The sequence below is a fragment of the Tetrapisispora phaffii genome, chromosome 2 (genome assembly GCF_000236905.1).
Source record: "Tetrapisispora phaffii CBS 4417 chromosome 2, complete genome".
NCBI lineage: Eukaryota > Fungi > Ascomycota > Saccharomycetes > Saccharomycetales > Saccharomycetaceae > Tetrapisispora > Tetrapisispora phaffii.
Window position 1 is genome coordinate 385,893 of NC_016521.1, and position 23,670 is coordinate 409,562.

The 23,670-nt window shown below is 32.6% G+C and overlaps 10 protein-coding genes across 10 annotated transcripts; 4 read left to right on the forward strand and 6 right to left on the reverse strand.

Annotated features, from left to right (window-relative positions):
• Window positions 1–6: 6 nt before the first annotated feature.
• Window positions 7–1,260, reverse strand: MFT1 (Mft1p; the record flags this gene model as incomplete). The annotated part of the gene is made up of 1 exon (XM_003684232.1): window positions 7–1,260. The coding sequence occupies one exon, from the start codon at window positions 1,258–1,260 to the stop codon at window positions 7–9; it is 1,254 nt and encodes a 417-aa protein (XP_003684280.1).
• A 416-nt stretch (window positions 1,261–1,676) lies between these two features.
• Window positions 1,677–3,785, forward strand: SEC39 (Sec39p; the record flags this gene model as incomplete). Its single annotated transcript, XM_003684233.1, has 1 exon — window positions 1,677–3,785. The coding sequence occupies one exon, from the start codon at window positions 1,677–1,679 to the stop codon at window positions 3,783–3,785; it is 2,109 nt and encodes a 702-aa protein (XP_003684281.1).
• A 429-nt stretch (window positions 3,786–4,214) lies between these two features.
• Window positions 4,215–5,867, reverse strand: TPHA0B01750 (uncharacterized protein; the record flags this gene model as incomplete). Its single annotated transcript, XM_003684234.1, has 1 exon — window positions 4,215–5,867. The coding sequence occupies one exon, from the start codon at window positions 5,865–5,867 to the stop codon at window positions 4,215–4,217; it is 1,653 nt and encodes a 550-aa protein (XP_003684282.1).
• A 396-nt stretch (window positions 5,868–6,263) lies between these two features.
• Window positions 6,264–7,571, reverse strand: CAR2 (ornithine-oxo-acid transaminase; the record flags this gene model as incomplete). The annotated part of the gene is made up of 1 exon (XM_003684235.1): window positions 6,264–7,571. The coding sequence occupies one exon, from the start codon at window positions 7,569–7,571 to the stop codon at window positions 6,264–6,266; it is 1,308 nt and encodes a 435-aa protein (XP_003684283.1).
• Window positions 7,572–8,603: 1,032 nt separating this feature from the next.
• On the forward strand, window positions 8,604–8,966 carry DIF1 (Dif1p; the record flags this gene model as incomplete). Its single annotated transcript, XM_003684236.1, has 1 exon — window positions 8,604–8,966. The coding sequence occupies one exon, from the start codon at window positions 8,604–8,606 to the stop codon at window positions 8,964–8,966; it is 363 nt and encodes a 120-aa protein (XP_003684284.1).
• A 362-nt stretch (window positions 8,967–9,328) lies between these two features.
• Window positions 9,329–10,387, forward strand: ATG23 (Atg23p; the record flags this gene model as incomplete). The annotated part of the gene is made up of 1 exon (XM_003684237.1): window positions 9,329–10,387. One exon carries the CDS (start codon window positions 9,329–9,331, stop codon window positions 10,385–10,387), a length of 1,059 nt encoding a protein of 352 aa, XP_003684285.1.
• Window positions 10,388–10,986: 599 nt separating this feature from the next.
• SEN1 (DNA/RNA helicase SEN1) lies at window positions 10,987–17,211 on the reverse strand (the record flags this gene model as incomplete). Its single annotated transcript, XM_003684238.1, has 1 exon — window positions 10,987–17,211. One exon carries the CDS (start codon window positions 17,209–17,211, stop codon window positions 10,987–10,989), a length of 6,225 nt encoding a protein of 2,074 aa, XP_003684286.1.
• Window positions 17,212–18,546: 1,335 nt separating this feature from the next.
• SPC2 (signal peptidase complex subunit SPC2) lies at window positions 18,547–19,077 on the forward strand (the record flags this gene model as incomplete). Its single annotated transcript, XM_003684239.1, has 1 exon — window positions 18,547–19,077. One exon carries the CDS (start codon window positions 18,547–18,549, stop codon window positions 19,075–19,077), a length of 531 nt encoding a protein of 176 aa, XP_003684287.1.
• Window positions 19,078–19,217: 140 nt separating this feature from the next.
• Window positions 19,218–20,270, reverse strand: TDA5 (Tda5p; the record flags this gene model as incomplete). The annotated part of the gene is made up of 1 exon (XM_003684240.1): window positions 19,218–20,270. One exon carries the CDS (start codon window positions 20,268–20,270, stop codon window positions 19,218–19,220), a length of 1,053 nt encoding a protein of 350 aa, XP_003684288.1.
• Window positions 20,271–20,523: 253 nt separating this feature from the next.
• Window positions 20,524–22,254, reverse strand: CYB2 (L-lactate dehydrogenase (cytochrome); the record flags this gene model as incomplete). Its single annotated transcript, XM_003684241.1, has 1 exon — window positions 20,524–22,254. One exon carries the CDS (start codon window positions 22,252–22,254, stop codon window positions 20,524–20,526), a length of 1,731 nt encoding a protein of 576 aa, XP_003684289.1.
• Window positions 22,255–23,670: the final 1,416 nt, after the last annotated feature.

Sequence of the window (23,670 nt, forward strand, 5' to 3'; positions counted from 1 at the left end):
GGTTCTTTAATCTTTCATATCGTCTTTAAGGGTCTTTTCTTCTCCATCTTCGGCCATCTTGATATCTTCTGCATCCACATTTCTCTCTATTATATTAGCATCACTAGCAGAATCATTATTTTTATCTTCCAGATCCTCTTCCTTATCTTCCAGATCCTCTTCTTTATCTTGCTCGACATCTGCAAATTCATGGCCCATCTCGCTGTATTCTCTGGATTCGCCTCTTTGGTCTTCCTCAATTTCAGGATCAAGCTCAATGTCAACATCTGACTCCATGCCTTCATCAATATCATCTGCGCCCTCAACCTCATCTGCACTTTCATCTTCACTTACCGATTCATTTACGTGTTCACCGCCAAATTCTTCTGATTCATTTAGAGTTGGTTGCACCCTCGAATGCCTCTTACGGATAGTATCGTTAACATCTTCCATATCTTCATCATCGTCATTCTTACTTGAACCAAGTTCAACATTTCTGTTAACTAATTCTACTTTTAAAACTTCTGAAATCTTATCGAATATATCTGCATCTTTCGACCATTTATTTTTCGATAGTTCTAGTTCTTTCACTAATTTTTGAATATCTTTTCTTATTGATGCATTAACAAATCTCAATTCTCCTGGTGACTTATTTAAATTATCAGATATTTTATATAATTGATCTTTACCGTCACTTTCGGATCCCGTCGATTTCATATAGTTTTGTTGTATCAGTTTCGAAGTTAATTCTTTACCTAATTTCTCTTCCCATTCACTTAAACTAGCCGCAAGACTAGTTTTTCCGGCAGCTAAAGCATATAATTCTTCATTAATGTTAAGAATGCTAGAATACATGTCTCGTAGTCTACGTGTACGGTTCTGCATAGTGGTCCTATAATATTTCATTTCTGGTAACGTCTTCTGCACATGAGATTGTAATGCAGCTAGATTTCTATCAGTTTTCTGAATGTTATTCTCGAATGTCACCTTTTTGATATCCAATTCGTTTGTTAAGGTTAAATACTTTAAATCTAACGACTGCTCTAAGTTCAGAATAGTATCTAAGTTAAATTTATTCTCACTTATTTCTTTATTTACATTTTCACCACTATCATCATTATTCTCCTCTGGAAGAACACCTGTTAGAACACTTTTCGACAATTTTGTAATCTTATTAATCAATTCCATATAATTGTAAAACGAAGGATCGACATCGTTGTATCTGACCTTCGTCACAGCATGTTTGTATTGCTCTGCGGTTAAAAGTTCATTAGTTGCCATTTTTCCTAGTTATCTTGCTATTCTTGATACAATATCAATCGAAACAATGCTTGGCAAATTTAAAATAAAAGTATTTTGAAACAAGCAATAGTTAATTTTATATAATACGACCTATCTATTTAAAATTTTATTATTTAAATCTATTAAGTGTATATACATTTGAAGCTCATCAAAGTTTTTGAATTTTGTTCAATTCGTTAACAAAATGTTTACTGAAAAATTATAGCCTAAAAATGATAAAAGACTGAAAACATAAACATAAATAAAATAAAATAACAAATCATTGGCATATATGAACACATATATACATATATATATAATTGAACACACTGTTCATAGGCCCCATTGGTTTCATAGGTTTACTCGAATCAACTCAAATTAGTATCTTCCCTAAATAAAGCCACAAGTAAAATATGATGCTTGAGAACCAATTATACCTGTTGGCAACTATATTTGCTTCAACTGCTGATGTAGAAAAACTGACTATATTGAAAAATAGTTTCACAAATTCTAGTGAACTTTTGGATATAATCTGTGTATTATGGCCAGAGTTGGACGATCCAATTCTGTTACGAAACTTTTTAACTAATTTGGAATTAAATGACTTGAATGCCGATGAGAATCCAATTGATGAGGATAATATTTTGGTTTCATTATTAGAGACGGGAGAAGATTTGGTCCCAATAATTGAAATGGATGTTGAGACAGTTTCAGAAAGAGTCAGTACAGTTAAGGAATATATAAACAGGAGATTAGTCGAAGTAACACTTGATGAGATCACAAGTTTTGATGATACAGTATCTAGCTGGCTGAGAAAGCGTATACTTTTATGCGATGAACTGAATCCATTTAATGTATTATTTAACAAAAAATTGTGGAAAGAAATTAAGCCCATTGATCCTGAGTTCATGGGATGGGTAAACGGTATTCTGGAACCATTAGACTTTATAAATAATTCATCAGACATCCGTGTTCAATTCAGAATAATCGACTTTGAAGCTTTAACGCCAAATAATGTAATTGAACTTTTAACTAAGAACTTACTAGAAAATGAATATTCATTTAATAATAAGAATGTACAGCAAATTGATTGTTTAATATCCTATTTGAATTATACAAATTCCTTTACTCTATTTCTAGAGCAGAAATTTAATACCAATTCATTTTTGTTTAAGAAGAAACAAAACTATTTGGTATTTGATGCAATTTTTACTAAATTTAATGAGAGTAACGTAATGGCTGACAAAGAGAATTTTCAAAAGGCTGCACTATCTATTATTTTTGAAAACAGTAAGGAATTAATGAACATTATTTCTATGGATGAATTAAAACAATTACTGGATGCATTTGATCAAAACATAGAAACTGCAAATGGAATAAATTCAAAGATATTACTATCCTATATACACCTTATATCAATATTTCTTCAAGATTATTCATTAAAGGAAGTTCATTTAATTTCAAAAGAAAATGAAGCTTCGCAATTACTTCACTATACTTCGATGATCAAAGCTAAAATTATGTCGAAAGGATTTAAAACTTCAAGTTCAACTGCCGTGAATGAAATCCTATCCGTTATCACAGGATCTGCATCTAATTCTGAACAAATAGTATTTACTCATATTCCACCTAAGAGACAAATTTCGGTTCTAATTGATTTATTACTAGAGCTTGGTGAATTTGATTTATTACAGGACTTGATGGAAGAACAAAATTCTCAACTAGAAGAAGCAGGTTTAGAAAAGTACTTTTGGCATTTTTTCAACAATGCTTCAAATGGATTGAAGTCTAGGCCTGAAATGAAGAAAGCTCAAAAAACTGTTAAACTATTATTAGAACAAAATGAACCAAAATTCAAACATCTTGAAATACTGCTTCACATTGCGGATTTATTAAGTTACTATTCAATAAATCTGGGGAAAGGTGTTATATTCAAGCCATCTAATATTTTTGATTTTAAAAACCATCCTAGTCAGATTATATCAAAATTACTAGAATTAAACGACGGGTTATATAAGGATAAGAACACCACTAGCCTGATGTTGAAGGAGTTATTTGAAGGTATGAATTTAGACATTACTGGTGACTTTTTCGTTCAGGAACAGATCAGAGTGTCTGAATTTCACATAGATAACGCATTAGCTAACCTTGACTTTTATTTTGCTTACCATGAAAGTAAAGAATTGCTGACTAAAAGTGAGAATAAGACCCCATGGGCTACTGTATTTCAAGTATGTAAGTTTTCTGATCCCAATTGGTTGGATAACGAAACTCCAACCGAAATATTGGTTTTACAATTTGAACTATCATCTGACCTATTACAGAGCTGCCCAACCGAAGAAATGGAAATAGTAATTTCCCAATGGAGCTCACTTGAATTAGAATTACTAACCAGAGATATCATTAACGACCAATACTCCATAGGCAACTCAGGAGATTCCAAGCGTGAATTTTCGCAAGCGACAAACTTATTGGATGGAGTTTCCAATAGTGTTACAAAATTTATTTCAAGTAATTTATCATAGAACATCCATAGTATTTCCAATAATCTAGGAGTTTGAAGTATACTAACTATCCTGAATTAGAATATAAATATTTATAAATAAAATTGCATACGTATAATTTTTAATAAACAATCTCATTTATTATTCTCCCTATTTCTCTTCGTTAACATTGCAATAATACCAGTGTTGTTTTTTGATGTAATATGCTTTCTCTTTGAATTAGAAAAAAATGATGATACTGATTTATCAGTAAATTCATAGTCCGATTTTATCATGCCATTATAGTTTGACTTATTTTTTTCTTTGTATTTACTAACGCAGACTCAGCTGAAGACAAGGTCTCATAAAATTTGATAACTTCTTTATCTACCATTATTTTGGATTTTTCAAAATTTAAAACTCTTAGTCCTTGCCTTGACACGGCTCTTGATAATGCAACATATGCCTGTCCTACTTCAAATACTTTTTAAGATCTATTTGTAATTTAGGAATAGTTTGCCCTTGCGACTTGTGAATGGATAGTGCCCATGCTAAAATTAGTGGTAATTGTACCCTTGATACTAAAACTTTTTCTTTCTCATCATCAATAGACCAATCTTCAGGACTCACCAACACCAACCTATCTTTTAAATCAGATGTCTTGAATAAAACCAAAGGAAATTTTTTATTGTGTTTTGTATTCTCACATAAATTACTGAAAACTTTTTTGACTAATTCTAAATTTTCTTGTGATAAAGTATATTCAGGAAAAAGATTTTTTGCAGTTGAGAATAATGACCCAAATAATTCATCCACATCCATCTGTGGAGCTCCTGAATCTGGCTTACAGAACATTTCTTTTGATATTTTTTGTCTTACTGTTGCTTCATCACTATCACTTGGGTCTGATAAAACTTTAAGTTTTAACAAGTCCATATTATCCTGATATTTTTGTAAAAATGATACTATTGACGAATCCTCTGATAAAATTACCTTCAAGAAATACGCATAAACATCTTGATTAATAAACGCTACTATCTTCCCTAAGGAACCATTTACCAATGTGCTGTCAACGTTTTTAATCATCATTACTTGTGCTCCTACTTTTAATGGTAAAACTTTAGGAGCCATAAAGTTTTCTAATAAATTTTGTCTCATTTTTGGATCTTTTATCGAACCACCATCAATTGAGGTATATGCATATATATCGCCCTTTAAAATTCTCAACTGCGATATATTAGCAATTTCTACTTCTTTCCTTGTTGGAAACAATTGAGCAGGTGCTATATCATCATTATCCAACATTCTATCCAATTGTTTAAATTGCTTTTCAGTTTCATCATCTATCTTGCCCAACCTTGCCTTTTCCAACATACTTATAAATTCCAAGTCACCTTTTTGTCTGAATACGTTTTCCAACTTAACAGTTATGTTGAATGCATTGTTCCAAAGGTCAGATTCGAATGCTTTTTTCACTGTAGGATCATTTGTTTTCTTAACTGGCGGCAATTGAAAAAAATCACCACAGAAGATTAATTGAATACCACCAAAAGGAAAATTATTTTTCCTTAGTTTCTTTGCTATGTAATCTAATTTATCTAACAATGATGAATCAATCATTGATATTTCATCGATAACCAAAATCTTAATATTCTTCCATCTTTCTCTGTGTCTTATAGACTTGTAGACTTTACTCACTAGTCTTTCTGCATCTTCTTTACCTAATCCAATACCTGCAAAAGAATGCACCGTTGTTCCTCCTATATTACAAGCTGCTAAACCCGTCGAGGCTGTAACTGCCACACTATCAGATCCATGCTGAGATTTCAAAACCTTTATAAGTTCTCTCAACAGAACCGATTTACCTGTACCAGCGCTGCCAGTGTAAAAAATATTATGACCATCCTTAGCTAGTTTTATAATAGTCTTTTGTTCTTCTGATAATGTTATACCGCTTTCAGTAGTGATAGTTTGAGAAGGAGTTTGTGAAGTGGTGGGACTTGTAAATTCGGTTGTTTCCTTACTTTCGAGTATGTTTTCATCACTCTCTAAATTTATTTGTTCATTGGTATGTTCCTCCAGGAGTTCTGATTCCTCTGTAATAAAGAGGGTATTTTTTTTCATTGATTTCTATATCATCAATTGAATGTGGATTGATCTCTAAAATCTCTAGATCATCGGTTTTTGCCCTCTTATTTTCATTCTCTGTTGGAACTATAAAAGACATCAGAGTTTAAGTTTCAATATTTCACTAGACTCAACGACTTGCTACCAGGCACCGAGTATCTTGGCTCTCTATTCTCTGCAATCAACTTATTCATTGTGCAAAACTTATAACTAGTAAACAACACCATTTTTTTATTCTCATCGCATTTCATATCTTGGTGGTAAAAAGGTTGTAACAATGACGCGTCAGTAAGATCCGTTGATTTCTGATGCATCCAAGATGACAGTAAATAAAATCGACCACTATATTTGAGTTATATATATATAAATATAGGTGTTTATATATAAAATGAATCAATGACCCGATACTGGTGCATTTGGTAATTCTGACAATGACATTTCGATGGCTCTAATACCTTTCATCAAGTCTTCTTCTGAGATGACAAGAGGGGGAGCTAATCTGATGATATGGTCATGTGTTGGTTTTGCCAAGACACCATGGGATTTCATTAGTAGACAGAGATCCCATGCTGTTCTGCCATTAGCCCTTTGAGAATCGATGACAATTGCAGTTAAAAGACCTTTACCCCGTACTTCTGAAATCATTCCTTTTGCACTATCTGAATTTTTCAAATCATTCAATTTTGATAGCAGTAAATTGCCCAAAGTTTCTGCTCTTTGGACCAGTTTCTCTTCTTTAATGACCTCTAAAGCGGCAATAGCGACTCTTGATGAAAGTGGATTACCACCGTACGTCGAACCATGTGATCCTGGAGGTAATGTCAACATAATATCTTTTGAAGACAAAACACACGAGACAGGTAGCACGCCGCCGGAAATAGCTTTTCCTAATAGGACCATATCTGGTTTAACGCCTTCAAAATGTTCAAAACACAACATTTTTCCTGTTCTGCCTATCCCTGTTTGAATTTCATCACAAATGAATAGAACGTTATATTTCCTACATAATTGTTGAATTTTAGGTAGATAATCATTCGGTGGTACCACGATACCTGCTTCACCTTGAATCGGTTCAACAATAATAGCAGCAACCAATGGGCCATATTTTTCAAAGACTAATTGAATATCCTCAATATTACCGTACCTTAATTTATGATTAAAATCATCTGGCAAGTTGGCCATTGTATTTTTCAGAAAGGGACCGAAATGCTTTCTTGAATCTTGCTCATCAGTCGATAAAGAAATTGCCCCGAATGTTCTGCCATGGAAATTGCCTTCCACGCCGAATATGATTGCTTGGTCGGCGGGAATGCCTTTCTTTTCGTAGCCCCATCTTCTTGCCAACTTCAGAGCTGTCTCTACTGCTTCAGCGCCTGTATTCATTGGCAAAACCATTTCATAATTGAAATAATTTGTGACGTATTCGGCAAAATGCGCAAAGACATCATTTGAAAACGCTCTTGAAGATAAAGTTAGAACTTGCGCTTGCTCAATTAACGCTCTAACAATTTTTGGATGACAATGGCCTTGGTTGACAGCCGAATAAGCAGATAAGAAATCCAAGTATTCATTGCCTTCTGGATCCCAAACTTTTGCGCCTGAAGCTTTATGAAAGACTACCGGTAGGGGATGATAATTATGAGCGGAATACTCATGCTCCAATTTTACAGTCTCCTCTGAGGAAAGGAAACCCAACGACATGTTTGTGTATATGTATATGTGTATGTAAATATATCTATATATCTATAGAAGCAAATAAACAAACAACTGTATAAAATCTATGTATTAGGAAGAGAGAGGACGATTCCAAAGAGATGCCAACTCCGAATTTACAAGAGGTGTGTGTGTGTGTGTGGTGTATTTATATGTTTTGAAACCGTCGATGAATAACTAGTCGCCAGGTTGTTGCATCGCAATCGCAAACCAGCAAAGAGCAGATAAACCTAATCTTATGTACTTCTTCTAACTTTAATATAGGTGGTACATGGTGCCAATGCTGAGGCTTACATGGGGTAATGCACAAGGTGGGCAACACAAGCGGCTTTGGCTGTCCAGTATGCGCTTCTTCGAAGCCTGTGTAAACGGATAATTATAGCGACAGCGTGGCGATTGTACGGCAACTGCAGGCGAGCCGTCACACACATACCCCCACAAGACGTGATGAGCGGGAGGGTAACAAGAACAAGTGCGCCTTCGGAGCCCCCCCCCCCCAACTGCGATCGGATCGCCGGGCGGGGCGGGACGCTGAACGGGGAGCGAGTTCTTCCCGCTGTGACCCGGACAGCGCTTTGCAATTGTTCGGCATGTGACTGGCAATGCGTCGTTCGCGGTGCTGGAGCGGCCTCGCCTGCGCCGGGTAACGCAGCGACAGCAACTGCACACCCATGCACCGCGCGGTGCACGCAAGTGTAAACACGGAACACCCAGACACCGCGCCAGCGTTTGTTTACCTTTTTGCAGCCGTTTTTGTGTCCGCGTGTCCGTGTGTGTGGGTGTGTGGGTGTTAGGAAAATTTTACGTATTTTGCCGCCTTTCCCCCGCTCGGCCCGATATCTGCTACTTTAAGTATGGTGGACTTTATTTTAATGGTGGGTATATAAAGGAGACTTTATTCTAGAAGTGGAATCCGGTTAATGCAATTTTCCAACTTTCAATTGTCTCGGTTTATATACATATAAAGGGCCTTTTGTTCCGATACAGCACGCCTTTTACACGCAACTACACACAATCGCAATGGATAATTTACAGACCCCCCCAAAGAAAGTGCAGACCTCTCCTGCAACCGAGTCTTCAGCGCAGTTCTCGCAATATCACAACCAATTGTCGTCAATTGGTATGAGGATAAGGCAGAGCATGGACCTGAACAACACTACTCAAAAGTATCTCAATAACCCGTTGAGCACGGCCAACTACTCGTCCATGGTCGTCCCAGGGTACAAGAGACAAGACGTCCCTTCAAACGTCACCGTGCCAATGTTGGTCAACGAAGCAACCATGTCTTCGTCAAACCTGGACTCCATGTTCACGCAACAGCCACAGCCACAGATGGTCCCTTCCAACGAAATGAACTCTACCAAGAGAAAGAGAGACTTCTGAAAGCGTCGCCAGCGGTTCCCCGTTCCATTGTACGCATGTGCGTCAAGCCAACAGCATATACTATATCATGTATTCATATAAGTTTTATATCATGTCAATCATATAGCACTAATATCATTGTAACTGTCAATAGCCTGTTGTCTATCGACTTATTCCCATAACGATAATTTATTCGACCGACCGTAGCGATCTTAAATTGGTAAATCATTTAATTATTATTTTTTGTGGCAATTTTTTTTATTACGCAATATAAATAGCAAGAACAAATTCAGCCATATTTACATGCACATCACTTTTATAAGAACGGTAGGAATTACGGTGGTAAGCACTATGAATAGATGCGAGTAAGAGTATAAGGAACGATGGATGATGATTTGGAGGTTAAATTAGACGATGTCTTGAAGAAGAACGTCGAGATTAAAGATTTTTTGGACAGTTTGACGGCTTTACATCGAAGAGCTTTGAGCAGAGGCGAGAGTGAAGGGAATGCTATAGATTCGAATGTTTATGACGTAAATATGATAAGAAACGATATATTGATTGCGTTCAATGATCTCGTTAGTTTGAATGAGAGGTTGATTCATTTCAATGGGAAAATAAACTCGGAGATAGTATCAGTTAAAAATACTAGAGTGAAATATTTAAATTTGATTGAGTTGGAAAACCAATTGCTTGTGGAAAGATCAAAATGGGAACCACAAATGTCAAAATCAGAAGGGGAGAATACATATGAACAGCAAGAAAACAATACTATAACGATAAATCTTAATCATAGAGATCCAATGAATAAATATATTGAATTGATCGGAATCGATAATACGGCATTGAATAATACTGATAATGACATCGACAATGATGTAGAAGATAGAGAAACTATATTGAACTCATTGAATTTATTAAATGATTGTGAAACTAGATTGTCTAAGAATATTAATAATCTACAGATGATTCTAAATACCATGAAAAAAGATATGAATTTCGTAAATAAAGAAAAAACAATCATTAATAGAAAAAAAGTTTTTGAAATTGATAAACTCAATGAAAAATTAGCTAAACTTAAATCTAAGAAAATAAGATTATTATCAAAAATAGGACTGAATTTACCTGAACAACATCGTCAACAATCGCAATTTCCATCATTAACATACTTCAATAATGATTTACACTACAGCAATATCTTAATGTCAACTTTTTCAATTAACCAATCTAAGGATTCAAATAATGATGACATTGAACATAATATCTTGAATCATGCAATCGATTTTATGGATTTGAAAATTAAAGATCTTCAGGAACATTTATCGTACAAAAAAGAGAATACCAATTCATTGTCGCAACAAAGAAATATATGGGAATCTGTAATTAATATAATAAATGAATTAGAATTAAAAACAAAAAATATATTTCAGATTCATTCATAAAATCTGAAAAAATTGATAATAATAAAATCATATCATGCATAAAAAAACAACCTTTGATTTAGAGAATTTATCTAAAAAATCCTCAGATGACAAATTGTTAATAGTCGATGACTTAATTAGAACAGAAATTAATGTTTTACACGAAGCCTGCAATGAATTATTACATATTTCAAAAGCTTCAAAATCTTATTCAGTGCAAAACGTAGATTCAATTACGAAGGACCCCTTTGGAAATAAAGATACAATAGAACTTTCGAAGAAGTTTAACAATTTCAAAAAACCTTCGTTATTTGATTTGACAAGTACATCTCCACCTAAGATCAGTTTATCAGAAGAAACTGTAACATTTAATAGACATGCAGAATCAGATTTAAGTGACAATAATAGTTATAACGTGAATATGTCTTATCATATGAAGACATTAGATAGCATTGATCAGTCAAATCCAGATCCGAAGAAAAATGATTAATTTTTAATTAGTTATAGGCATTATTATATATTCAAAGTCATATTTTATTAAGTTTTCAAGAAAATTCTTTATTTTATCCTTTATGCTATTATTCTTTATATCTTTTAATTATTTTTTATGAAATAATACATTATGTGTGCGGCACGTATGGGTCCTCATCCTCAGATGGTTTTGGTAAAGGAGGAGAATGCAATCTTTTAATATGATTAACAGTTGGGAGATTATATTTCTCAGAAGCTAACGGATCATATTCATCTTCAGCTTCATCATCATCATCATCATAATGATGTTTATCCTCTATAATTGTAATGTCATCTGAAATTCTAACTGTTCTATTGTCTTTTTTATTTTTCTTATTAACATCATTTTTAATTGTTTTATCCTTAATATATGGTACTACCGTCTTAGAAATAGTTTCACCAATTGTTGGCCCACCAAAAATGGATGATTTTTTCTTTGAGGAACGTTGTGATTTTACTTCGTCAAGTTTCGACTTATTAAATATTGAAGATTTCTTCTTAGCTGCAGGTCGAAGTGGATTAGGTGCAACTATTTCCCTACTATGCTTTTGCTTCTTAACGTTTTCATTCATTGGAGTAGAATTTTTAATTTCTTTCAGTTTTCTTTTACTATTATTTGACTCGTTGTCATATCTGCTTACTGGACTGTAATCATCATCACCGCCGATATAATTATGTGAATCTTTATAATGCTCTAAAATTTTTATTACTCTAGTATTATTAATATCCAAAAATCCTGAACAAGCAAGCTCTAATTTGTTTCTTTGTTTAGCATTTGTAATCAAATGATTCCAAAGTTTATCTCTTTTTAATGACCTATGATGACCTAAAATCCACAAACTAGATTTTGCTCTAGTGAAGGCTACATTCATACGACGGAAATCCTTCAAGAAACCAACACCGGAGGCATGATCTGAATCATTGGCTCTAACACAAGATAATATGATAATTTCTTTTTCTTGGCCCTGGAAACCATCAATCGTATTAAAGTCGACGTATTTTTCAATCAATAAACCAAAATGATTTCTAAACTCTCTTCTTAACTTAAATACTTGTTCTTTATAAGGTGAAATCACACCAATTTTACCTGTGAAATCATATTTGTTTTCAAATCTCTTTAATAAGAAATCAACCAATTCCACTGCCACTCTGGCCTCTTCAGGATTATTATATGACATCGTTCTACTATTTTGTTCATGTCTGCCACTTATAATATCAAAAAATTTATACGGACCTAATGAATCAATACTATGCCATGGTCTTTTTGTAATATTTGCCATATCAGGACCATCTTTTAATTTTCCATCGTAAAATTCCAAGGAAGGAAATGCACTTATAGAAGGGTGCATACGATATTGAACATTCAACAAATATGGGGAACATTTCTTTTCCATTCGAACAAATAATGACTGATCATAATTTAAACTAGAAGCTTTACTTGATAGAACAGTCGGTGGAAGTTGATTTGGATCACCAACCATGATACAACGCTTAGCACCGTATCTTAAAGGTATAATTGCAGAAAGTTCAGTACATTGACAAGCTTCATCAATGATAACAGTATCAAATTTCACTCCTAAAGTGGATAGAACATCGTGAGCAGAACCAGATAACGTAGAACAAATAATGTTACTATTAGCTAAAACACGAGCTTGTGCATTTCTTCTATCTAGTTCTCGATTTCTATAATTGATTGAATTTTGCTCTCTTATTTCATCCCTTTCTTTACCTAGTTGATTAATTTGTTTACTTAATTCTCTAATTTCTAACTGTAGGTTAGTTATTTCTTCCGTCGACATTGTGCTGTCAATAGCTCCATTTTCTGAATCTAGTTTTGCCCTCGCAGCTCGTCTTTTTGTAACACAAGAACTAAATTTCCGTTCTAAATCTGGGTTAGACGTCATGTTATAATTTTTCTCGCTAACTTTTTTCTCTACTAATTCTTCCAGTGTTAAATCTTTGATAGCTGCGTTTACGGCATCAGATCTACCAATACGAACCACAGACAGGAGAAATGGGTTGCCATTATTAGTTGCAATACCGTTCCTTAAACGCAAACATATTTCATCAACAGCTGCATTACTAGGGGCACATATCAAAACTTTCTTCCTTTTTAGTGTCTGCTCGAGTGCTGGTGAGGAATTTTGCTCTCCAGGTACCTTAATAATATTTTTTGGTAATGCATCTTGAGTCGTTAAAATATGACCAACAATACCTAAAATTGTTTTGGTTTTACCTGTACCAGGAGGGCCTTGAATTAATGAAAAGCCGTCAGCGGCTACTGTATTAACAACAGCCATAGCTTGGGAATCATTTAACGAGTAATTTCTCTTTACTTCTTCAATTTCTCCAGTTGAAACATCTGGAGGCGATGCAGGATTGGCTGCTAAAATTTGAGGAACCAAGTCATAATATTGAAGTCCTTCCAATGATGTATATTCTCTTTCTACAGTTGTCATTTGCATAACCTTCATTGCCTGAATTTCCGATCTCAGGGTCAGATACTTAGTAAAAGTTTGACTTCTATGAATACGAAGAGTAACATCAACATTATCATTTTTGGCATTTTTCAATGTTTTGATTTTCGCTAGACAAGTATGTTGTGCCCTTTGAAAATGTGCTTTCTTTAGCTTTTCTCCATATTGCACATCAGATAAATAAGCTAAAACAACCATATCTGATTCAGATATATTGGCTTCGGTAAGCTTGCTCTTCTTCACAGATGCATAAATTTCATAAAAGTCTGACACAGCAACTCTGTTACCAACAATAATTGGGAAAGGTGTATATTCTTCACGATCTCTAGCTGAACATAAACCTTGCCATGTTTCCAGCAAAAGTAATGATCTCATTATACTTTGGTATTCCTCTACAGAGTTATAGACATCTTTAACTGGGGAATACTCGTTTAATTGTTTTTCATCTGGGAATTCATCCTTTCTATTATAATCCCATTTTAATATACTGTTATAGAAAGGATTTATATCTATATTCAATCTCTTCCTCATATATTCTTCTTCCATCTTAACTCGTTCAGCTTCAGTTTGTCTTTTAATCTGTTTTCCATTTATATCAAGAGTTTGTATTCCCTTTTTTGATTTAGCTGTAGCAAAGAGTTCTCTTGCTGACTCGATATCCAGTTCACTCTCATCACTACTACTGTCATTGCGTTTTACTGATATATGCTTGCTACGGAAAACTGAATCACTCGGTGGGTGAACAACTCTATTATTAAGTAGCTGTCTTCTTGCTATTTCCATTTTAGATAATGGTGGTGCAGAGGTGGTCTTTATACCTTGTAAAGTTGGTGAGTGGGTTGATTGAAAAGATCCAAATGAGGTTAATTTTGATTGAGAACCCTTTGGTCTCCCCGTGATAGAGGATGCCATAGCCTTCCTTTGTAAAAAGTCAGCCCTTGACTCTGGTGAGGATGAAGTAGGAGTTAACTCAATAGGTTGTTTAGATTTTTGTAACAATGTTTGTCTCGATAAGTCTTTCTCCTTTCTATAAGATTCAACCGATTCTTTTACGCTAGCTGTTAATTTATCGTTGAATAACTTAGCTTTTGTTAAAATTTCATTAGATTGCTGTTCTGTCAATTTATTGGAATATTTTTTGGCTTTTAATGCATACCTAGTCATCATTTCTACAAGTGTGTCATTGAATTTAATACCCTTTTTATTTGCAAGATCAGATGTGGAAGAAATAAGATGAACACATGACTCCAACAGTTGGTCATCACTCAATCTCAACCAATATAACATGTTTTTAATAGCACTTAAGACACTATTAAACATGACGTCATCATCTTGGTTTAAGACAGTTGAAAACTCTCCATAGGAATCAATTAATGAACGACTCAATTCTAAAGTATCCTTTGTAAAATTTTCTAGTTCTGAATACTCATATTTGGATGCCCATCTTAAAGTACATTTGTAAATGGTATCCAAAAAGATCCAGACTAAATTCCAAAGTTTACGAAATTCGATAATAGTCATATCATCTTTTAAAGTCAAGAAATTAGAAATAATACCAGAAGTAGGGTCCGTACAGGTGTTTACGATATCCATTAAAACTCTAACAGCTCTGGGGCAAGATTCAAAAAATTCACATTTGATCAAATGTGTCAAGACTAGATTTATTGCCCTGATATGACCAGTTAGATTAGTTTGCAAAATTTCTTGAATACCTTCTAATCTACCTTCGACATCGAAGGTATCATATAAAATATTTGTTGCAGCTTGATACAAATCATCATTTGGAGAAAATACACATGACCAGAAACCTTGAGCAACTCCATTGTCTTTCAAAATTTCGGACATATGTTGTGGGGAAACGTCCGTACATTTCTCCAATAATTTTGTGGACAGCTTTAGAAAATTCGAAACTTTTGTATTGTGATTTTGAACCATTTGAGTTTTAACAGATACTTCTAACAACCCGTTTATATCCCTAAATGAAATTAAAACTTGTTTTGCCAAAGCTGGACCATCTTGAAATGATGTTAAACTCAAATTATCTGTCAAATTTTTCAATAAAATAAAACTAGAAGATGAATCTGTGATATTTTTCCCCGAATATAATTTAAATGAATAATGACAAAGTAATAATATCTCTAACGAAATGCACTTTGATATGACCTCCATTGCTGATGACGATAATGTTGATAAATATGAATCCAAATTAAGATATAAATCTGCCGGGTTTGTGATCGTCCTTATAAATACATCTTGAATCAGGGGATTATTAAGAAAAATTCTAAAATCAATTTTTGTAAATAATATTGTTTCAAAATCATCCTTTTCATATAACAACCCTCTTTCATTTTCCTTTATCACCAACACATAGCTCAGTAAAGCTGCTGATGAATTAAAAAAACATGCATTAGTTAAACCATTAGATGATGTTTTCTTGGCAATAAAATTTAAAAATATCGTTGATACTTTTTTAATCATTTGTATTTTTTTAGAATCTGAAACTGAATGGTAAAATGAAATAGTCCACGTTACCATGTCCGATAATGTACCATAATCCAAAAAGATGGTATCATCATCATCATCTGCATTATTTTCTACTTGAATTAAATCGATGACGTAAGAATCTTTTGCAAAAATTGTATCTAGTACACTATGAAAAGTATATGGGTCAACTTTGCCCCAAAAATCATGTTTATAAATTTCCAAAAACATATTGAATGCTCTTAACAATATAGAAGTTGGTTTCATTTGATAAGGGGATGCTAAATGGTTATACCATAATTTGAAAATGGATTCGATTGTAAAATTTTTATAAGTTTGCCTTAATGATTGGATGTTTTTCGGTAACTCAAAATATTCTTTTATAACAGGAAGTTCCATAAAAGTCAATATTGCTGAAAATTTTAACCAAAATCTTGATATATTAATATGATTCCAATTACTAGGATCCTGTAAATAGACATTATGAAAATTGATTTCTTCAATAATGTCAAATGTAATTGTATCAACTTTAAATTTGAATTGTTTTGATTGTAAATATACTAATACACCTTTTGCCCAATTACTTTGATCAGGTTTACCTTCATACCAACAATATATAATACCTGCAATAAATTCAGGTATTACAATTGTTTCAGAATTATTATTTTCATTAGTGATTAAATTTTCAGAATTAATTAATGAATTATATGAATTTAATAATGGTAATGATAATGATAAAAAAAAAGTGAAAATTGCGTTAAATGTTCCTTTTAAACTTTTATCCAATCTTAACATTTTTGGATTACACAAACATTCAAAAAATGCTAATTGTATATCTCTAGGTATTTCTAAATGTTTTTTATCGACTTCATCATTATTTCCCGATGAATTTGATAGTGCAGCGGCTAATGACGGTACTGTTGTAATATCTTGTAATCTTTTAAGAACTATCGGAATTCTCCACTTATCTACCATATCACTAAATTCTGTTACATGCTGATATGCTACCAATCTTTGTATTGCAAAATGTTTTAAAATTTTATTTTTACCTCTAATAAATTGTAAAATACATTTTTCACAAGTGTTAATACTTTTAACCAAATAATGTGTAACATAATCAATTGTAGTTTGTTGTTTAAATGAAAAAATAACTATTGAAAAAATCGTAATTTCTCTAAATGCTTCATCACAAAATAAATGTGTACCTTCTGGCAAACTAACCAGAAATGATATCACTTCTTTTAAAATAATAGTTTCTTCTGAATTAGGAGCCTTGCCAGAATAAACTAATTCAATTTTAGGTGCCAACTGTTTTGCAATTTCCTTATATTTGTATAAATTATCTGTTGAAGATATTATTCTATTACTAGAATTCATTTTTGATATATTTTAATACTTTCACAAAGCCTACGTTCTCTATATTAATAAACTAAGTGAAATCTTTTTAAATGCAAAAAAAAACAATACTAAGATATAAACGAATATTTAAATATTTTATTTTTCCTTTTCCTAGTAACTATCCTAACATTTAATAAGTCACTTTTCCAAAATGCAGATAAAAGTATAAAAAACACACAACTTTAATGTCGACAATTTCTGATCTAACGTGTAACCAAAAAAAAATATGTATATATATAATTAATGTATCGTTATTACCATTAACAAAAAGAGTAATTGAGGAAACCTCGATTTAATATGTATAGAGTTATATCTTTAAATATATGTGGAATCGAAATCTTCTTCTCAAGAACTTTTCAGATTAAGATACTTATATGAATTAAATATATTTAATAATGCAGCCCTCCTTATATAGTCTACATTTTTATTTTTTTTATTTTTTTTTTTCGTTCTTTGTTTCCTATCTCTTTCTGGCGACAGCGATGAGGGAATGACGAACCCTGATCTTTTTTATAATTGTGTGTGTACACAAAAACAAAATTAAAGAAACACACACGAAAAGTAAAGATAAATCAGACAACACACACCATCACATATACTTAAGATGTTTTAAAAGAAAGGTTCCAGCAGTAGTAGTAACGTTTGTTTCGGGAACAGTTACGATATCATGCGTGAACAGCCATGGAGATTTGAGAGGTATTTATTATGATGACTATTGTCCAATTGGCTATATTTATAATATAATATTTTGAGATGTTTTTAGATTAGACGTTATATCTTAGAGCTCTACTCATCCATTATCCCTGTATTTATATAAACGTTTATTTAAATTCACAATTTGTGTTTACTTTGACAAGTATATGTGTATTGGTAGGAGGTTTCGAGTTCCAGCGACAACAATGTTCGGATCACTTTTAATGGCTCTTCAGAAAATATTATAAGATATGTTTTGACACAGAAGACAATTGAATCGATCTGAAAGTTTCAAATAGATATTAATTAAATATAAGGAATAGATAACTTTTAATGAGTTCTATACATGATCCCTCAAGTTGTCTCACTTGTGGGATCATGTCATTGGGACTATTCCTACTCTATTGAAAGCTTTTTATATGCAGTTACCCGCCACTACACAATATACATGAATATTGAAATTAGTATAACTCAATTGACGTTTAATTTGAACATATTTATGACTACTATCCATTTGATATTTTACATCAGGAAATGGATTATAATAGGTTTATAATAACACATTTGTTGCTTATAAGATTACTTAAGCACAAACTAGAAAGTACATAGAATACATCCACGATGAGTGTAACCCCTATCAATGTGTATTCGATCCCTGAATTGCGCCAAACTTTAGATGCAGATATTTCATCAGAATTAAATAGATTGAATTTTAAAGAAGTGTTCACTTATGTGGATATGAAGTTGGTCATTGGTTACAGTATTGGTATGGTTGCAGGTACTAGTTTCATTATTGACAAAAATTTTGATTATAAAGAAACGATTAATTACCAGAAACTGTTAGTTTTATTTTATGTAATACTATCTGGTGCATTTTGGTGGTTAACTAATATTTTCCAGAAGAATGTAATTTATACGGGAGAAAATGTCAAGGAAGAATGCAAAGTTGTCATCAGATCTCATTTTGAGAATAATAACCCTATTTATATATTAGTTATTGAGAAAACAAACACAAAGACAGGTAAAGTTGAAACAATTAATGCTAATTTACCAGTTAATAAGGTCTTTAATGAAGCAGGGTATTTACAAAAGAGCCTGTATTTTGAATGGTTGAAAGATCAACTAGAGATGTCTGCTAAGAAAGATTTATGAATAACGCAACATTAAAGTTATACTATAGTAATATACAATTGCTCATTAAATTTTCATCTATATGCATATATACTTTGTATTACTTCTAAGATATACTTGATTACAGACGGAATACTTGATTTATAAATGAGAGACCTTTATTATTCATCTGGTAGGCAATTATCCATACCAGATAATTTTCTAGCTATCCATTGTATCACCAAAGGTAAACTCATTAGTAAATATGCAAAATTTGCATAAAATGGTTCATTCAATTGGCAAAATTCACCAATATTACATTTATTAATAATCTTTCGACTTAAATCTTTAACATCAACGATAGGAGCAAAAAATTGTCTTGGTGGAGTAAAACCTGAGAACATTTCTGTATTTAATTGACCTGCAATTACAAGTAATGTCTTAATATTTCTTTTATTCGTAGGGTCTGCAAGAATTTCGAATTTCAATGAGTTGTGGAAGGATATCAGCGCTGCCTTACTTGCGGCATAAATCGAGACTTTAGAAGCTGCTAGAATACCAAGACTGCTCGCAATGTTGACAATATAACATTGTTTGTGTTTAGAATCAATCTGTTTACAGTTTCTCAGTGGTGATAACCTTTGGATAATAGTTACCGGCGTTATTGAGTTAATTTGCATTAGATCTCTGATCTCTTTCTCTGTGAAAGCTTCAAATTTCTTGAATTTTGATCTCATTCCTGCATTATTAATTATTAAATGAAATTGCTTTGTTCCACCGATTAACACGTTTTCATATATGGTATCAATTATTTTGTTTAGCATCGATGGAATTGTTAGATCACAAAGATAAGTATGAACCCTCTCATCGTTCCCTGAATAATTACTTATATCAATATTAATTATATTAACTTTCTTTTTTTCGCCAAGTTCTGTCAAAATTGTTTCAATAAGAGCCTTCCCAAGACCATTACTGCCTCCAGTGACTAATACATTCAAATCATCTATCTCACTCAATGGTGACCACTCGCTAGTCGAATATGTACATTTAAACCACGAGTTTAGTAATAGAAATGCTCTCAATAATGCTGAATATAAAATTAAATCATAGTAAACCTGCAATGGTAATTGAAAGTGTTCTGAGTTAAGAAATGGTAAATATAATAAAATAGGGTATTTCAGTATGGTAAGCCCGAACCAATTAATAAAAAAGTCAATATCAAGTTTCAATACCATTTCCAACACTGGTATTCTTTACTTGAATATTCTTATGTACTTATAAAATGTTTTACTAGGTAATATTTTACTGTTCAAATTAAAAGATATGGATCTAAACAAAAGCTTTTTAATGATTACCTTTTTGTTACTTTCTGCAAATGGATCTCATCGCAAATTTTTAGTTTAATCATCAGACGCGTTAACACAGTCATCAAATTTAGTGAATAAATAAATGATCCGAGCACCCTTGAGAAGATTTGAAAACTTTCTTTTATTCTTTTGGTAATATCTCTATCAGTTTTGATGGATTGTATACCATTTCAGATAATGTATCTTTTGGTACTAGCACTGTTCTATTTTTGATTGAAGAAAGATCCAAGAAACTTTCATCCAATTCATCAATTGATGTTACTCCCAAAAGTCGCATTGACATTTCTAATTCATATTTAAGTATATCAATCGTCTTTTGTACACCATCTTTTCCATAACAAGAGTTTGCATATAAGAAAGGTCTCCCTAAACCAATTCCCTTTGCTCCTAGGCATAATGCTTTCAATATATCTGTTCCACGGCGAATTCCACCATCAATAAACACATTAAACGTTTTATCCAACTTTCTTTCTTTTAATATATCCATGGACTCAGCTAAAACTTCGATCGGTGCTTTAGCAAAATCTAATTGCCTTCCACCATGGTTAGAAATGACTACTCCTTGACAGCCAATTTCTGCTGCTTTCAAAATATCTTCCTTCCTTTGAACTCCTTTAATGATAATAGGAAGCGTGGTGAGTTTTTTAAGCTCTGCTATATCATTCCACGTTACTGAAGGATCTATAAATTTTGATAATGCCCTAGATGCACCAGCTTCTTCATCAGAAGAGGGTTTATCTTTCATTATTTTTGCTGAACCTTCTTGATCCTTCAAAAATTTTAATTTGGCATCTTTTTCTCTTTTACCAAATGTTGGAGCATCAACTGTTACAAATATAGCAGTATACCCCAATTTTTCAACTTCTTTGACTAATAAATTTGTTAGATTTCTATCATGATTGAGATACAGTTGAAACCATAAACTTTGATTATTATCTATTTTTGAAGATGAAATTTCACTAGGAGAGCAAGAAGCTAAAGTCGATACCATTTGAGGAATCTTTGTTGGCCCTTGTCCGCATCCTCTTGTTATATCTTTTTCGCCTTCCAACGGATTCCCTAATTTACAAAGTGCAGTAGCTGAAGCATAAAATGGTACGTCTTGCTTTTTACCAAATATTGTAGTTGAAGTATCTATTTCAGATACGTCAACTAATACTCTTGGATTAAAGAATATTCTATGATACGCATTATGATTTTCTCTTAAAGATATTTCGTCATCTGATCCAGAAGAATAATATGCCCATGCTTGTTTCGATAAAATTTTAGAAGCTAAATACTCAAAATCATATATATTTGATATTTCATTCAATGCTGGTAAACTGGCTCTTAATTTTATTTTCGAATTTAATTCTTCAGCAGTCTCTCCAGGTGCATAAACGTCACAAACTAATTCTGGTGGCATTGGTTTAGATAGTGTTCCTAATCTCATTTTTGGTTGTAAATATTTTTCAAGAACGTTTGGGGCATGTATAGGTTCAAATAGTTTAGTGACATCTTTCCCAGAATTTGCGACTATGACATTCTTACCTCCTGGATGAGAATCTATGAAATCAGTCAAATTATAAACACTGTCATTAATAACAACCCAACAATCATCCCGTTTATTATGCCGAGCCACTTCCTCTGGAGTAATTACTTTTGAGTTCTTCAACAGCATTGAGTCGTTTCTATAATAACGATCGCATGCAAAATTACTGGCACTAATTAAAAATAAACCTAAAATTCCATAGTAAAAATAGTTGCCAGGAAGTTTTACCTTAGTATTGTTCACCGTATACTGCCTTGAATAAGACCTATGAGGGAAGGTACGAAACCTTGCATAATTAAGCACGAACCTTTTATTATACATTTTCTTTAATGATTTTCTAATAATTATAATTATATAGTAAGCTGCTTCATTTTGCTCAGTAATTATGATTATGGTAAACGAAACTAAAATTGGTTATTAATTGACTACATAGTTTATATACTTGTTTATTTTCTTGTAAAACGTTTACGATTGTCATCCACCAGTTAATGAATGACTTTACATATCATTCATTATTACGACAATCCCTTTGGTCCATGTCATATATTTCACCGATTCGCATCCAATATCTAAAACTTATATAAAATAAATTTTATCAAAGAAGAAGTTACAGTGAGTATTCAAACACTGGGAACAATACCAGAGTATACGATTCGATTTACTTTAGAACTAACTTGGAATAAATCGTCTTGATCTCTCTACATGACAGCAGATCGCCAGGAGTGCAATTACAACTTTATTAAGATAGAAACGTTGCAAATATTTTAATAAATATAATATTGCCATCTAAACCAAACGCACACACTGTTGATCTAATCTACTAGTAAATGTTGACACTGTGGGGAATCAAAGCTCACTTCGATACTAATCTAACAGTGTAAGATATTCGTAGTATGTAAGTGCAGGTTATATAGTTCATGCAAGCGTATGGTATATCGTTTAAGTACTGGTTTTGGTGGTGAATCTTATTGGGCTTTAATTATATAATTATAGTAACTATAATATACACAATAAGTTTTTACGTGAAGAAGCCTCTTCTTTTTATATGCGAAGATCTGGTTTTGGAATTGAGTTATTTACCAACTCACTTTCTCTAATTGATTCCCGAACGTATTGCCGTTATGCCATAGTATGAGCTAGTCAGTGTCATAGTGGCCAATGCATGTTGCTAGAACATTTTGAGGTTGCGGTTGTCGTAAGTATATCTTTACATACGGTCAATATTAATTCAATTTCTTTGGAACATACTGATACTGGTCATTCCTATATGCTACCTACAAATGGGTCGCACCATTACATTGAATTGCTGACAGTCACAGTTTATATTAATATTTGTTGTAGAGTAAGGGTTATCAATATATATATATATATATATACATTGCATTTCTCATTAGAATGTTGTAATATAAGCTCAGCAAGAGTTAGATTACGATATAACAGTAATAATATTTCCTATTTAGGAACTATTACTGAAACAGTTACGAAACATTAATATTTCCTGTTTAGGAAATATTGTCACCAACTGGAACAGCTGATGTCGCCACGAATGCAATGACAAGTTCAACGAGGCACATTGCAAATTGTAGCTAAACTAAAAGTATAAATAGGAGACCTATTTATACTTCTAGTATTTGGATGATCATGTAACTTATTATTAGATATTATGTAGAATATATAAAAAGAAGCAAGTTTCTGTTTTACGTTGAAAATAATAAGAAGATCCGATCCTGCGCTTCC